Source organism: Heloderma suspectum, chromosome 1 (genome assembly GCF_057233095.1).
Source record: "Heloderma suspectum isolate Gila_16-S chromosome 1, 16-S_ref, whole genome shotgun sequence".
NCBI lineage: Eukaryota > Metazoa > Chordata > Lepidosauria > Squamata > Helodermatidae > Heloderma > Heloderma suspectum.
Window position 1 is genome coordinate 245003258 of NC_139458.1, and position 15514 is coordinate 245018771.

Consider the following 15514-nt stretch of genomic DNA (forward strand, 5'->3'; position numbering starts at 1 on the left):
TGAAATCTATTTTGACCCTTGGAGAAGGGGCATCCAAGGTAACTACATTTGCTCAACTGAAAGATGGGCTGAGCGGTCCACAAGCAGGCTAAACCAGGAAAAAGAACAAAGCACACTTTGTGCAGGCCAGCACTACGGACTTTTAACTGTTTTAACAGTTATTCCATTCCCCAGGAAACTTTGTAGAACCTTGGGGGGGGGGGTTGGGGGGGTGAGGTAAAGATCCCTAAAAGAGAATTCTTACTAATCTATTAATCCCAGAATTATTTGAGGAAAGCCATGACAGTTTACGTGTCATAATATCAATGTAAATTTACATTGTAATCAGGCATACTCTGAACCAGTTGCATAGTAGTTATATTCCCCCTAGTTGTATTGGCAACACTATGGAAAGACTTGCTCATGTAGGCCCCTTTAAGCCCCATTGATTTCAAGGAGAGATATTTACCTCTTCCATCCAATTCTGTGGGACTTACTGGCTCCCCTTTGCCTGGTTTGCACTTTTGGAGTGCAATTCTGATAAAACATATACTTTATCACAAAGATGGGGCAGCCTGTGGCCCTCCAGCTGTTGTTGGTCTCCAACCTCCATCAGCCCCAGCCAGCATGGCCAATGGCCAGGGATTATGGAGTTGGAGTCCAACAACATCTGGAGGGCCCCAGGATCTCCACCCCTGTAATAAATTACAGTTGGGACTTCATTAGCCTTTCCCCCAAGGGTATTTTCCAAATGTTCTTGCACAGATTCCTATGCTGCGGACTGTCTCCACTTTCTTTCATGACCCCCTCCCTCCCCATGAACCACATAGGCAAGCAATTCAAATAAAAGAAGATTGCACGATGTTGCAACATCTTCTTACAACAACCAGCAATCCAGATTTTGAGACTATGAAGTGAGAGACGATGTTCTGTACATGCTTAGAGCAATGCAGGTTCTCTAATGAGTTGAAGAGGAGGAAGAGAAATTCAGCCATGGAAAGGAACCTGCTCTTTCCTTGCAGTAGAGGGCCCAGAAGGATACTTATTCAGCACAGCCTCACTTAATGTGAACAACATGGAGGATAGTCAAGACATCCAGTTTGTCCGAAATACAAAGCAACCTCTTAAATGAAATTACACGCTGACATGCAGAGAGGGAGAACATAAAGAACTGGGAAAACCAGAAGCTTCTGATCACTAGATTTTAGCAGCAGAGTAACACAGTAGACCTTCAATTCGAGCTGGGCCTTGGCCTCCAAACCCAAAGGCCCACTTCTGAACTGTGTGAATAATGAACAAAACAGTGCCTCTGCACATACACAGTATCCATCTTCCTCCTTCACTGCAAGTGGCTTTGGACATTCTGCACAACACAAGTCCAAAGGCACCCTGAGTTATCATGAATCCAGCCCGCACATAAGGAATTAGAGAGGGCAAGAAACAACTGAAAATTTTCCAAATGAAAATGCAACAGCAGAACATCACATATGCATACATTGTGACATATGGGCAAGTCATGTATGCACAAAGAAACAAAATTGTGGCATTTTGATCTTCTCAGTTGTACAAGCTGGATGTTTTTGTATTACAGAGGAGGCAGTGACAATGCCAACACAGAGATCTGGGCTGCAGTCAGGCACATGGGATACTTTAATAAATATGAAGCTTACATATGAGTGCCTACATTTGCTTACAGTCACCTCACGTGACCCTTGCCTTGCCTGGGCCATCCCTCTCCTCTCTCTGTTGCCTGTTCCGCTCGCTTCTTTCTTCCCTCCTCAATTGTCTCCTATAGCACAGTTAAATTTTAGATTGCAATCTGAACCAAGATGGTTTGTTTTGCTTATGTTACACTAAGAACATGAGAGAGGCCCGCTGGATCAGATCCATCCAGTCCAGCATTCTGTTCCCACAGCAGCCAACCAGGTCCCCATGGGAAGCCCACAAGCAGGACATGAAGGCCATAGAGCCCGCCTACTCGTGCTCCTCAGCAACTGCACGCAGAGACCCACTGCCTCTGATACTGGTGACAATATATAGCCATTAGGACCAGTAGCCAGTAATACACATCCTTCATGAAGTAAAACACCATGTATTTAATGGCAGTGAATAAATAAGACGTAAATCCAACTGAACATTTTAAAGCAGGGATGGGGCAACTTGTGGCCCTCCAGATATTTTGGCCTACAATTCCTTCCCTAGCCAGCATAGCCAATGGTGAGGAATGAAGGAGGTTGTAAGCCAAAACATCTGGGGGGCTCAAGTTGCCCCTCTTAATCAGTTTGGGCCCAAGTTACTTCAAGGACCCCCTTCTTCCATACCAGCCTGCACACACTCTGATGTCATCGGCAGAGGCCCTTCTCACTTGCCCAGTGCCAAGCGTGATGAGTACAAGGGAGAGGGCTGTTTCAGTGGTGGCCCTGCACCTCTGAAATCAGCTTCCACCGGAGGTTCTTTGCAGGTATTCAGGAAACCTCTGAAGACCCACCTGCTTTCACTGGCCCTTCTGTAGTTCCTGGGCTGCTGGTTTTATTGCTAATTCATTTTAATTGAAGTTTTATATGTATTCATTGCATTTTTATTGTATTTGTTTTGTATTTCTTATCTTGTTGCTGTCTTGATAGGTTTCCACCTTAAAATAAAATAAATAAATAAACTAATCCCGTTAGGCAGCTTTTGTCACTGGAAAATAAACCTTACCCTAGTCAACATCTCCCTCAAATGTAGCATCAAGGCTACAATCCTATGCACACTTACGCAGGAAGAGTAAGCCCTGCTGTCATCTGTGGAGACTCCTTTGGAGTAAACTGCTACGGGATTGAGTGGTTTCAATAAAAATAAAGTTATTCTAGGTTCAAATGCCTGCCTCTTTTCTTTCCACAACTGTGAAACTACTGATGCCACACTGTAGTTTAAACCCAAAGGTGGAAGAGGAGATAAAATGGGCACCTGAAGAACTTTTAATCTATAAAAACAAGTATCATAGAATCATAGAATAGTAGGGTTGGAAGGGGCCTACACTGAGTCCAACCCCCCTAATGTCTAATAATTCTAATGACTCATTATTTTGAAAGGGAAGAGGAAATGGCCTTCACCATGGATTCTTAATTCTGCTTACAAAACTTACAAGAGAGACACTAGAGTTTTGTGAATTCACCTTTTGTGGATTCTGGACAGTGATGAATGAAATATTTCTGCCACAAGCAATTAAGGGGTGAGAGGAGGAGGGGGACAGGGATTGGCTATTGTAAGAATGTGAGATAGTGGTGAAACAGGTGCTAATTCTGGAAGACAGAATAAAATTTAGCTCTTTAAAAGCAAAATGGTTGGTTTGCACTGATTAAATGTTAACATACACACACACACACACACATTTGCATCAAACTGATCACTAACACAATTATGTTTCCCATTTAACTTTGAAGTTCCCTCGAGATTACAGTCCACAAATGAAATACTTCACTTGAGTTTAGTCATTTGGGGTAACACTCCTGAATCTTGGCCTAACATATATTGCTGATAATAAATCCCATTTATTTGAATGGATGTGATGGACATCCATCACATCTATGCTCTTAGACTTCGACACAGGATCACCAACGGCAGACAACTGCTGTTCATCTCAGTCAAAAGAAGGACGTGTCTGTCTTCCTTAACAAATAGCTCATTTTGAACCCATCCTCCCCTATTTCTTAACAGTTAATTTGCAGTGGACATTTTCCTTTTCTTTACATGCTACAGAATACCATCATTTTCCATTAAATGGCTGTCCTTTAATCAATTCCATCCTAAAAAAAAAATTAGGAACCAAGAAATTGTGTGAGATCCTATAGAGCCAAACATTTTATGAAAAGCAGATGCTTGTCAAGTCACTAGCAAAGGGACCTGGTGCTAAGATCTTCAAATACTTTATTATTGGAGTAGCCATGCTTTTTTCAAATGGCTTCATAAGGATTTGAACTGCAATTTACCTGCCTTCACCAGACCATGTTTTGGACCTCTGCAACCTGTGAGTTTCTGCAGCTAATAAGTGCTGCCAGTTTAGCTGCTTCTACTGATTCTAAGGCGAATGCATTTTCTAAAACTGATCTGTAATATAACGATTCTCCCATTTTTTACTTTTGCTCTCTTACTTAAGAAGGATCCTGCAAATCTATCCGAGACAGATTCAGGTATCTGCTAGTTTGTATATTAATTTCCAGAAGAAAAGCTTCCACTGCTTCTTGGTGGAGCATGACTCTGTATAACCCTGAAATATTTTCTACACAGCACAGTTCTTCTATGCAAATTTCCTGGAGAGTAAGTCCCACCACTAGATGCCATGGGATTTACTTCAAAGTAAATCTGCATAGGATGGGGGAGTTAGTCTGTAAAGGATTTCCACCCTAAGACAAACTGCAGACGGATTCACACCACTTGCAGAAAACTATTTCTCTGCTTTTAACTTCCTTTAAACAAACAAATACACAAAACATCTACCTCCAGCCTGAATGGTATTTAACTCAAAGGTCCACACACCACATCTTGTTTGTATTGTTTGACTATTATTTTTTGTTCAGTGATTTCAACAGAACCTATTAGAATGAGTAAAACTTACCCCTTGACTTCAATTGTGCACAGTGGTGATCGGATCAGATGCATCGTTACTCAGAAATAAAGGCCACTGTGTCCAGTGGACTCACTCCAAAGTATACCTAGGAATGCAGCCTTAACCAGGTATTTTGACTGCAGGATCTGAACACACCACAGAATGAGATATGGATTGGGCCTTATGTTTGTTTTGCATGACGGATCTTTAACGCCACCACAGCAACAATTTCCACTCAATCTAGGACACTTTGCTAAATGTCAAAACTCCTCCCACCCTTAAGAGTAGCGGGGGGCGGGGAAGGAAATCGAAACGGACAGAGATTCTGCTTACCTTCCACCAGGGAGGTGAGTAAAGTGACATTTGCCGCTTTGCGCCTGCCGGCTGGTAAATTCAAGCCGATTTTTTCTAGCCTCTCTCGCAACGATCTGCCCCCATTTTTCGATTTGGCTCTGCAAGGGCAAAGAAATGAATGCGCTGATTCAAACCTCAAGGAATGTCCCCAGGAAATAATGGCGGTGGGGCGGCGGTGGGGCGGGGGCTGTTTGTTAGACGCAAGACCACTGGAGCTCGAAGGGGCTTTAGCATGTGTGTCTAAATAACGCTGACTGAGGACGTTTTGCAGTCGAAGAGGAAGGGGGGAGGAAAACAACGGACGGAAAGAGTTGGGCAGGTTTCAGCCCAGTCTGAGCCTATGCATGTTGATCAGGGCGCAAGTGCCACTGATTACATTGGGGTTAATTCCAAGGAAGCGTATGTAGGACTGCAGCCTGGGTTATATTGGCTTTAGCAAGAAGTAAATTGACTACCCTTGGGAACACTAACACCTCCAGAGTTGTAAACTGGACTGGCACATGGAAAGATCAGGTGGAGGACAGGGCAAGCCTTTCACCAACATGGGTGTGTGCGTGTGTGTGTAACCAGTGGCAGCAATTTGCGGAGTGTGGTGCTGACAGTGTGTGTATGAGTTTAATTAGTGTTGCCAGCCAATTAAAGAATGAGTAAATCATCTGCCTTTTAACCAATTTAAATGTATTTCCGTATTGCCCACATCTCGGTATCAGTGCCTTTTTGAGACACATTTTAACAAAAGCTTTTCCTTATTAGAAAAAGCCAGCCCTAAGCAAAATACCCTAAAACATGCACCAGCCAGTTTACTAAAATAGCCCTCAACTGACCAATGAATGAAAGCTTTACTGACTGAACTATTGATTAAATAATGCAGGGTGGTAACAGTTGCTTTGTAACAGTACAAGTACACACATATATGGATTAATACACACTGAAAGTCTAAATTTCTTGCAGGCTGAGCAGGCCTAAGCCTACTTTGTACCTCCACAGCAATAAACCTACCTAGAAATGGCACACTGTCTCACACCTTTTCTTTTACCTGCAAGATGGAGAGAGAGCCGATCCTAAACCCTTGAAGGCCTTCCCTCAGGGATCTGATTTCTGCAGTAACTTCCACCCACTCCTCTGAGTGACCCATCCATCAGTCACTGCTAACCAGGACATTATCTATGCTAAAAGCAGTGGCTTAATATGTACAAATAGAGATGCTGAGTCTAAAGCCTGCCTAGAAGCCAGAGGGAGCAATCCTATGGCCGCTAGTCAGTGGCTAGATGTACAGAGGATATCTTGTTTCCCAGGAACCGACCTCAGAGCCCACACTCTGAGGTTGGTTCCCTGAGAACTGACCTTCCTCTCCTTCTGCGCTGCCTCACAGGCAGCACAGAGAAGCTCCATGCACTGCATTCACAAGGGGAGTGCGGAGTCGCTGAAACGGGGCATTCTGGGGCGTGTTCTGAGGCGGGAAGGGTGGATACGCCTGTATGACACATCCTATGTGTCATATGGCAGCCTCCTCCCTGGCTCTGCCCTCCTGTGGCTAGACAGCTGAAAGCCCTGCATTGGATAGGCGGTCGCCTCTGAGTTTGGAGGTGGCCGCCTGTCTGCAGAGGATTGCGTCCTAAGAGATTTGTGAGACAGCTGTGGTTATTCACTAGTAGTAGAAGCATACTCTGCACATGCTGAGCTCAAGTATTACTTAACTTCAGTTCAAGTTAGGTCTTTCTACTGAAATTAGACTTCAGACATAAGGACAGACCAAAGGCTTACCTCATGGGTGGGCAACCTGTGGCCCTCGATATTTTTTTGGCCTTCAGCTCCCATCAGCCCTTGTCAGCATGGCCAATGATGAAGGCTCATGGGAGTTGTAGGCCAAACAATCTGGGGAGCCACAAATTGCCCATCCCTAGCCTACCTAGTCCCACATCCTTTTCCCCCACAGTGGACAACCAGATGCTTATGGAAAGTCCCCAAATAAGACATGATGGCAACAGCCCTCTTCCACAGCTATTCCTCAGTGACTGGTGTTCAGAGCCATACTACATCTGAAATTGGAGACAGCATTTAGCCATCATGACAGTAGCCATTAATAGCCTTGTCCTCCATGAATTTGAGTAATGTCCTTTTAATGTCCTTTTCATCTACGTTGGTGGCATTCATCTTGTAGCAGAAAATTCCCTAATTTAGGGAGTGATCCTATGGCCGCTAGACAGAGGCTAGACAGCCACAGGATATATTGTTTTCCAGGAACCGACCTTGGAGCCCACGCTCCAAGGTTGGTTCCTGGAAAACCGACCTCCTCCCGCTTCTGCGCTGCCTCTGAGGCAGCATGGAACAGCCCCGTCCTCCGCGCTCACAAGAGAAGTGCAGAGCGACTGGAAAGAGGCGTGTCTGGGGGCATTCCAGGGTGGAGAGGGCAGAACTGCCTGTATGACACATCCTATGTGTCATACAGTAGCCCCCCCCCCCCCCCATGCAGCCCTCCCATGGCTAGACAGCCGCAATCAGCTGTCTAGCCAAAAATGCAGGGCAGGGGGAGCATGGAGGGAACGATCCCCTCCGTGCTTCTCCGGCCCTGCTTTGGGTAGGCGTTCACCTTCGAGTTCGGAAGTGGCCACCTACCTCGATAGGATTGCGCCCTTAACTATGTGCTGTTTTGAAGAAATACCTCCTTTTGTCTGCCTCATTCTTTCAGCATTCATCTTCATTGGTTGACCACATATTCTGGTATCCACATATGCATGATTTTATACACCTGTATGTCCTCCCACCCTCTTACTCATCTTTTTTCTAAACTAAAAAGCCCTAAACACTGTAACTGTTCCTCATGGGGGAGGTACTCCATTCTTGGTTGCTTTTTTCTGCACCTTTCTAGCTCTACCATATCCTTTTTGACAAGGGACAGTAAGAGCTGTACACAGTATTCCAAATGTGATTGCACCATAGGTTTGTATTAAGGCATTATGATATTGGCAGTTTTATTTTCGCTGCCTTTCCCAATGATCAGGAATTAGCCTTTTCAGAGGTGTTGATGTTTTCACTGAGCTATTCACCACAACCTCAAGATCTCTTTCCTGGTCAGTCACTGCCAGCTCAGACTCCATCAGTGCCTAGGTGAAGTTAGTATTTTTTGCCCCAGTGGGCATCAGTTTGCAGTTACACTGAAGCACAGTGCCATTCGCCCAGGTTGGAGACATCCTTTTCGAGCTCTTGACAATCCCTGTTTATTTTTACCACCCTCTTTGCTCCCATTTATGAATAAGTTAAAAAGTAGTGGCTCCAATAGAGATCCTTGGAGGACCCCACATCCCTTTATTATGGAACTGTCCATTTATTCTTACTCTCTCTTTCCCATTCTTTAACCTGTTACTGATCCATAAGAGAGCTCATCCCCTTATGCCATGGCTTTGGTGAGGGACTTTGTCAAAAGCTTTTTTGAAATCCAAATATACGATGTCTACCAGGTCACCTCTGTCCACATTCTTGTTGACACCCTCAAAAAACCAGAGCCCTAGCTCAAACAAAGCCCTTGCTAGTGGATAAACCCTAAAATTAAGGGGAATAAAATAAATAAAAATACCTTACTTCCTCATAGTTTACATACACATAACTTACAACAACCAGCATATATTCACCATTTTTAGCCCTTCACATATACTATCATACTGATTCTTACAGCAACTAAAATAAGCCGGCATTGTTAACTCAAGGGGCGGGTGGGGGGGAGGCTCAGAGAGAATGTTTATGTATTTATTACATTTATGTCCTGCCTTTTTTCCTCCTTAAGAAACCCAAGGCAGCATACATAATCCTCCTCCTCTCCATTTTAGCCTCACAACAACCACCCTGTGAGGTAGGTTGGGCTGAAAGTCTGTGACTGGCCCAAAGTCACCCAGCGAGCTTCCATGGCCGAGTGGGGACTAGAACCCGGATCTCCGGGCTCCCAGTCCAACACTCTAGCCACTACACCACACTGGCTCTAACAACACCTAATCTATTTTGAACCCTGGACTACCTGGCTCATAGATCATATGCTTCGCTATTACAATACACTAGCCTGAGTGGTAAATATGAATTCATAATGATTAATATGTATTATTTATTACAATTAATAATATTCTACCTTTCAAATAAAAGTCCCAGGACAGCTTACAACAATAAAAAAAAACTAATTAAACAAATATAAATAAGAAACAATTTAACACAGCAAACAAAAACCATATGGTACCACAACTTAAAAGGCTTGAGTAAATAAAAAGGTCTTCACCTGCCACCCAACAGTCATGAGAGACACGGTGCTAGGCAAGACTTCCTAGGGAAAGCATTCCAAAGATGAGTGGCACAACTGAATAGGCGATTTTCCCCATTCCCATCTCACCTATGAAGGGAGGCTCACTTCAGAAGGGACTCAGATGATCTTAACATTTGGGCAGATTCAGTAGGACCCTTTAGGTATCTGAGACCCAACACGTATAGTGCTTTAAAAGACACACTCCAGAGTTTGAATTATGCTCTGAAACTGACTGCTAGCCAGTGCAGTTTAAGAACTGATGAGATATGTTCCGTGTTGCCAGTCCCAATCAAGAGCCTTGCAGCCACCTTCTGGACCAATTGGAGATTCAAAGTCAGCTCCATGTACAATGCATTACTGTAGTCCAGGCTTTCCCAACCTGGTACCTTCCAGTAGTTTTGTAATTTAATGGCTACTAGTCCTCATGGCTATATGCCATCTCCAGTATCAGAAGCAGTACCTATGTACACCAGTTGCTGAGGAACATGGGCAAGAGGGTGCTATTGCACTCCTGTCCAGCTTGTGGGTTTCCTGTGGGCAGCTAGTTGGCTACTGTGCGAACAGAATGGTGGACTAGATGGACCCTTGGTCTGATCCAGCGTGGCTTTTCTTATGTTCTTAACTCCTTTCAGCTCCAGTCAGCATGCCTAATGGTCAGAAATCCTGGGAGTTGTCGTCCAAAACATCTGGAGGGCACCAAGTTGGGGAAGGTTGCAGTAGATTAATCAGTATGGTACGAGTGCATAGATAATGGTAGCCAGGCTGTTATATATATATCTCCTGTGTTCTCCCACATGCATCAACATCAACAATTACTTACAAAGCTATAGACCTTTAAATGACCCCTGTAAATCCTACCCATAAGCACAGATCTGCCTGTCCCAAGGCCTTACCTTCTAAGTACTCCTCCAAGGAGTGAGGCATTCAAACATTCTGGAGGTGAGAGGCGCCGTTGAACTTCTCCAACAGTTACTTTGTACTTAGAAGTTGAACTGAGCAAGGACAGCCGCCCAGGTACAGAACAAAACACTTCGCCTGTATTCACGGACATGCCACCAAGGAAGCCATCTTTGTTCATCATCAGGGAAGTAACAGATTTTGGAGGAACTGGAACTGGGGAGAGAGAAAAGTGGTGTGGGCAAGATCACACTTTAGGGACCTGTGTCACGATGTCATAACCACATTTGCTCAGAAGTAAGTCCCACTGATTACTTCAGCCCTGCCTGTTTTTAGATGGCTTGCTGGCATGGGTCGAATATGGCATGGAAAGATATGGGTATCTCTTCACAGGGCTGATTCTTACAGAGCTGCTAGTTCACTACCTGAATGTGCAACAGAGAGCTGTTGTGTTACTTCAGTACAGTGGAAAGCCACATATAGAGATCCATGATGATGTAATTCCTTAGCAGGCCCCTTCCAACAGGACTATTAGGAAAATGGGAGCAGCTGTATGGAACATGACTCCACCCTGCACTGCCCAGTAATATTTGCAAACCTACGTCATGTGGACAGTTGGCTGTACCAGTGCTTCTTTCTATGCCAGTGTTATTCTTGTTTGAGGAAGAGACACCTCTATCATGGGAAGGAGCCCTCCCAAATGACCTCACACATTTGAATTTCTGAACAGCATGAGAAAAAGCCATAGTGCTTAAGGGCTCTGTATTGCCCCAGCTCTCAGGACAGGTGATTCTTGTATAGAAAGGGACCACCTTGCAGACGCTTTCCATGGACCAGGGATTACTGAAAGGAGACATGCTATAATGGGTCCCATGACACTACTACGATAACTTTGAATGGAGCCCATATGAAACAGGTCAATGACATGGGTACTCCCCATGCAAGGGGGTGGTATTAGATAGGAACAAACCAAATGGAAACGGCAACAATACTACCATACCTAACGTAAGTACTGGCCATACAAACCACTTTACATGTAGTTAGGAACTCTTTTGATTTGTGTTTTGGGGCTAATTAGTCTCTAATATAACATAAGGATGGACTCTTCTAGTTTTCCAAAATAGATTGCCTATAGCACAAGAACATAGCAGAATAAAGGGGCACACTCCAAATTGGAATATTGCCTTGGTAAGTCACTGAAAAAAATTGTTCTGCTATTGTTGAGTTGGACTGAAAAGTCCTCTTTGCACCAATAGAAATTACCAACTAGTTTTCTTGCAGAGCTGTTGTGGCTTTATCAGCGAACATATATGAATTCAGTAGGCAAAGGCTTTTCTCACTACAGCACCTCCATGGAAAGAAAAGATTTCAGCCATTTTATTTTTTGCCTGTTGTGTGGCAGTTAAAGGCACAGGAAGGCTGGCAGGAAAATACTGCGCTGTACGAATCAGTGCAGGCACAACATTTTGGAGGTGGGCCAAGAATGCTGGTGGCCCCCTGAGACAGTGGGCCCCTGGGTTGTAGCCCATACCTTAAGCTGGCCATGTTGGGAAACCCCGTTTTCATAGTTTGTTTACCCTGTTAGCATCTATTGGTTAGATTGAGAGCAGTAGAGTACAATAGTTGGGCACTTAAAAAAATAAAGACTGTGGCACATCTTAATTACAAAACAGTGCATGAGCTCTGATGGTATTCCAAATCTCCATTCTCTCTTTTGTTACTCCTCTTCTACTATCCTGTACCTTAAATTGTTGCATAGAAAAGGGAATTTTACTAGGTACAGCTTTTCTCACTTCTGCAATGTGATGTGATAGGCCACACCTACTGAGATTCTTTCTTTTGCACAATTAGGCCCTGGAACCCCATTCTCTGTTGTATCTCATCATCCAATTGTCTCTATAATTCTCAAGCCAAGAGAATTATGTATCTTTCCCTGAACTAGGAACTGGTTTGAGCTTATTTATAGATTACAAGTTTATACCATCAACCCATGAATCTATTAGTATTACCCCAGCACAGGTGCCACAGCAAGATTCCATTAATCCTAGGAATGAACTACAATTAACCCTTGGCAGATTCTTCCTTATCTCTAGTGAAGCTGTCTCATTGTTTCCAAACATACTAGTAATTATGTAGAGGCTGAAGACAGCAGTTGGTTTTTAGTACACCACCAAATGGTAAAGCAGAATATGTAACCAAGACTTGCCACCCCCATGAGAGATCCACAGCATGACCCACTGAGTGAGAGAACTTGGATGGAAGCTTGTTTGGGCCCTGTGATGGGATTTAGTTACATTCAACAAAAGCATTTCAGTTTAACTTGTTTCTGGGGCACATCCATAAGTGCAGTTAAGACAGACAAAGGTGGGCTTTCAGGTTATTCACTACACTGGTTTAGATTATGATAGTCAGAGCTAATGTGGGGGGTGGGGTGGTAGGAAGTGTGCTGGGGAAATTGTTATACTCGGAGTAAGTAATAATTGTAATCTCCTCTAGGCAGGGATCTCAACCTATTTATATAAACTATAAAACATCATGTGCACTGATGACACTATATATTAAAATGTACTTATTACTTTCTAGTACTGTTTTACCAATAGGAAAAGAAAAATAATCCAAGGAGTCACTAACTTTGAATGACTTTCTCTTTTTATAAGTTTAGCAGCTTATACACTAAAGACTGGTTTGATATACAATGAAATATTTTATTTTTTAAAATCCAAACAACTTTACCCTGACCTGGAACTGATGAAAACATTCTCTGTTATTTGACATATTTTATTGGGGGGTGGGGGGAAGAATCCAATTCTAAATGAAGCAGAACTGATTGCCCCAGTTTCAACATATCTGGACTGTAAAATGCTACTACTAATGAAATGCTGTTACTCCCCAAGATCCCCTTGAATTGTTAAAATTATTTCTTTCAGGAAGGATGGTTATTATAAGAGAATTAAAACAAATTTACTTGCTATAAGTAGACATGGGTACAAAGTTATCCTATAGCCCCGAAGTAAAGAAATAAATGGAAACAATTTCCTCATGACATGAGTTTTGTTTACTACTGAACTTAAATAGATCCTTCATAATTGTGTGTCCATGTGCAGCTTATGATTTACAGCAGGTGCTCTGATCAATCAACCAATCACTTTACTTTATACAAAGCGGCTTTGCATTTCCCCCCACTTGCTTCATTTGCTGCCAGTAATTGATAACAAACCATACTTAAGGTATGTTTTATGCAAGAGTTAATAAGAGCTGACAGCTGCTGCTGCTACTACTGCTTCCTTGCGATCACTGCAGCTTGATGTTACCAAGTGGATTTTCAAGTTCTAGGATTTATGGCTTCCAAAACGGAAGGGAAGTGGTTCTTGGATTCTAGACACAGGTGCAGTAGGAATCCAAGGACATTGCAGGCCCAAATTCTGTATTATTATTATTTATTACTTATATACTGCCTTATCTGCTAAAAAGCCATAAAATTGTGAGATCTAGTGTATATTACACTATTACACTAGTTCTCACAAACAGCAAGCTAAGCAGTAAACCTGTAACTGGACTGTACCACTTCGAAGTGTAGGTGACGACTCAAATATCTGAATGCTTTTCCATAAGAGGGAAATGCATATAGAAAAGGTTTATTATAATCTAACCATCTCCCTGACATGCTCGATTTCTATGCCTAGTAGGAATGCTGTTCATGGGAGAACATTCCATCAGGTGAGCCAGTGCCACCAACCTGCAGTCTGAAGTGGTACAGTCCAGTTAGAGGTTAACCACCTCCTCAGCTATTTTTGAAAACTAGGTCACAGATTGCTAGAACTCTTATTCATTTTAAACAAAATCCCAGTTTGGATCATCTCTATAATGATTCCAGGATCCTATTCAAGGAATCCTTAAAACAGGGCTGTCTTAATATATACCATCACTGTACTAAACAGATTTACAGCCTATCCTAATCATATACACTCAAAAGTAAGTCCTACTGATTTTAGCTGGAAAATTTCCAGCTACCCATGCCTCGGATAAAAGGAGTGCTGCCCCATCTAGAAAGTATGTTTTACCAGCCACAGAATTAAAGCGCTGGTGCTGGGGAGCAGGGGGAGTAAGTGCATGAATGTGTGTGCATGATGTGTGTGCATGAATACACCATCTCCTGGGCTTCCCGTATATAAGATCAGGTGTCTTAACAGGCTACCAAGTGCTAACTATTGGGAAATTGCCAACTCTGTAACCTCAAGGCAAAGGATAGACAAAATAAGCTTTCCTTCAGGTTTTATTACAAAGTATTTCCTAGTACCACACCAGAATCCCACAATAAAGCGCTGTAACAACTACAGAAATCCCAAACCCGTGTTAGATTTCACTGATTCGTGCTGCCGGGTGCGGATTGGACAGAGATTTCAATGTAAATAAACGACTGTGAGTGGTTTTCCTTACGGGAGACAAAAATTGGCTCCCTTTCCGATTGCTCTTCTCTCTCATATTTGTGGAGTTTAATCTCGTTTATATTTATGCAGTTCGATCTATGACTCTAGTAGGGCAGGGTTTTTAAAGACTTAAGCCAACTCATTTCCCATCCTAAACATGCTTTCTTGGACGGGAATGCCACTGATTTCCATCAAGCACAAACTTCCAATTAAGCGTGTTGGACGGAGGCAGAAAATGTTTAAAGTGAAAGGCGGTTGCCTGGTCTCATGGTCGCCTAGAAATTTCATGTTCTAAACTCGAATAAATCTTCTAACCGAAGGGTTAGCAGCAACTTTTGGTGAGAGGAAGAACTCTACACATGCTCAAAGGCACTTTCTGCATATTAACCTCTATTTCCCAGAACTTAGTCCTATAATTGTAAACAAATTCCAGGGTTCACTTCAGTCTCACCATTCCATTCTAAATGTAACATTTATGTTTATTTAAGATCTCACTAGAGCTTACTTTCATGTAATGATTTCTCATCAGACTTTGTTCCGTTTATGTTAAAAAAAATAAGGATAATAGAATCACAGAAGAGTAGGGTTGGAAGGGACCTATAAGACCATCGAGTCCAACCCCCTGCTCAATAAAGGAATCCAAGTCAGAGCATCCCTGACAGATGGCTGTCCAGCCTCATCTTGAATGCCGCCAGTGTGGGAGAGCCCACCACCTCCCTAGGTAACTGGTTCCATTGTCCTATTGCTCTAGCGGATGCGGATGCAACTTCTTAAAAAATAAATAAATCTACCACTAGACTGAATTTTTAAAGCGATTTGTATGCCTCTATCAGGGCTTTCATGATCAAAGAAGAAAATCAACATCAGTCCAGAGAAAAATGTAAACGTTGGAACAAAACGAAACTCCGCAAAATCCGGCTACACGTGTGGACCGTAGTGACGCCTACGGAATCTCGGCTGGATCAAAATAAGGAGAGTCTCAGA

The 15514-nt window shown here is 43.1% G+C and overlaps 1 protein-coding gene across 7 annotated transcripts in view; it reads right to left on the reverse strand.

Moving 5' to 3' along the window:
- TFAP2B (transcription factor AP-2 beta) overlaps positions 1 to 15514 on the reverse strand; it is a 63367-nt gene that overhangs the window by 20888 nt on the left and 26965 nt on the right. For all 7 annotated transcript variants that reach the window (XM_084822737.1, XM_084822718.1, XM_084822747.1 and 4 more), the window contains 2 exons: positions 10100 to 10319; positions 4901 to 5019 (listed from right to left, as the gene is read on the reverse strand). In XM_084822737.1, coding sequence (XP_084678863.1) covers positions 4901 to 5019; positions 10100 to 10319 — 339 coding nt within the window. The remainder of the gene's footprint in view (positions 1 to 4900; positions 5020 to 10099; positions 10320 to 15514) is intronic.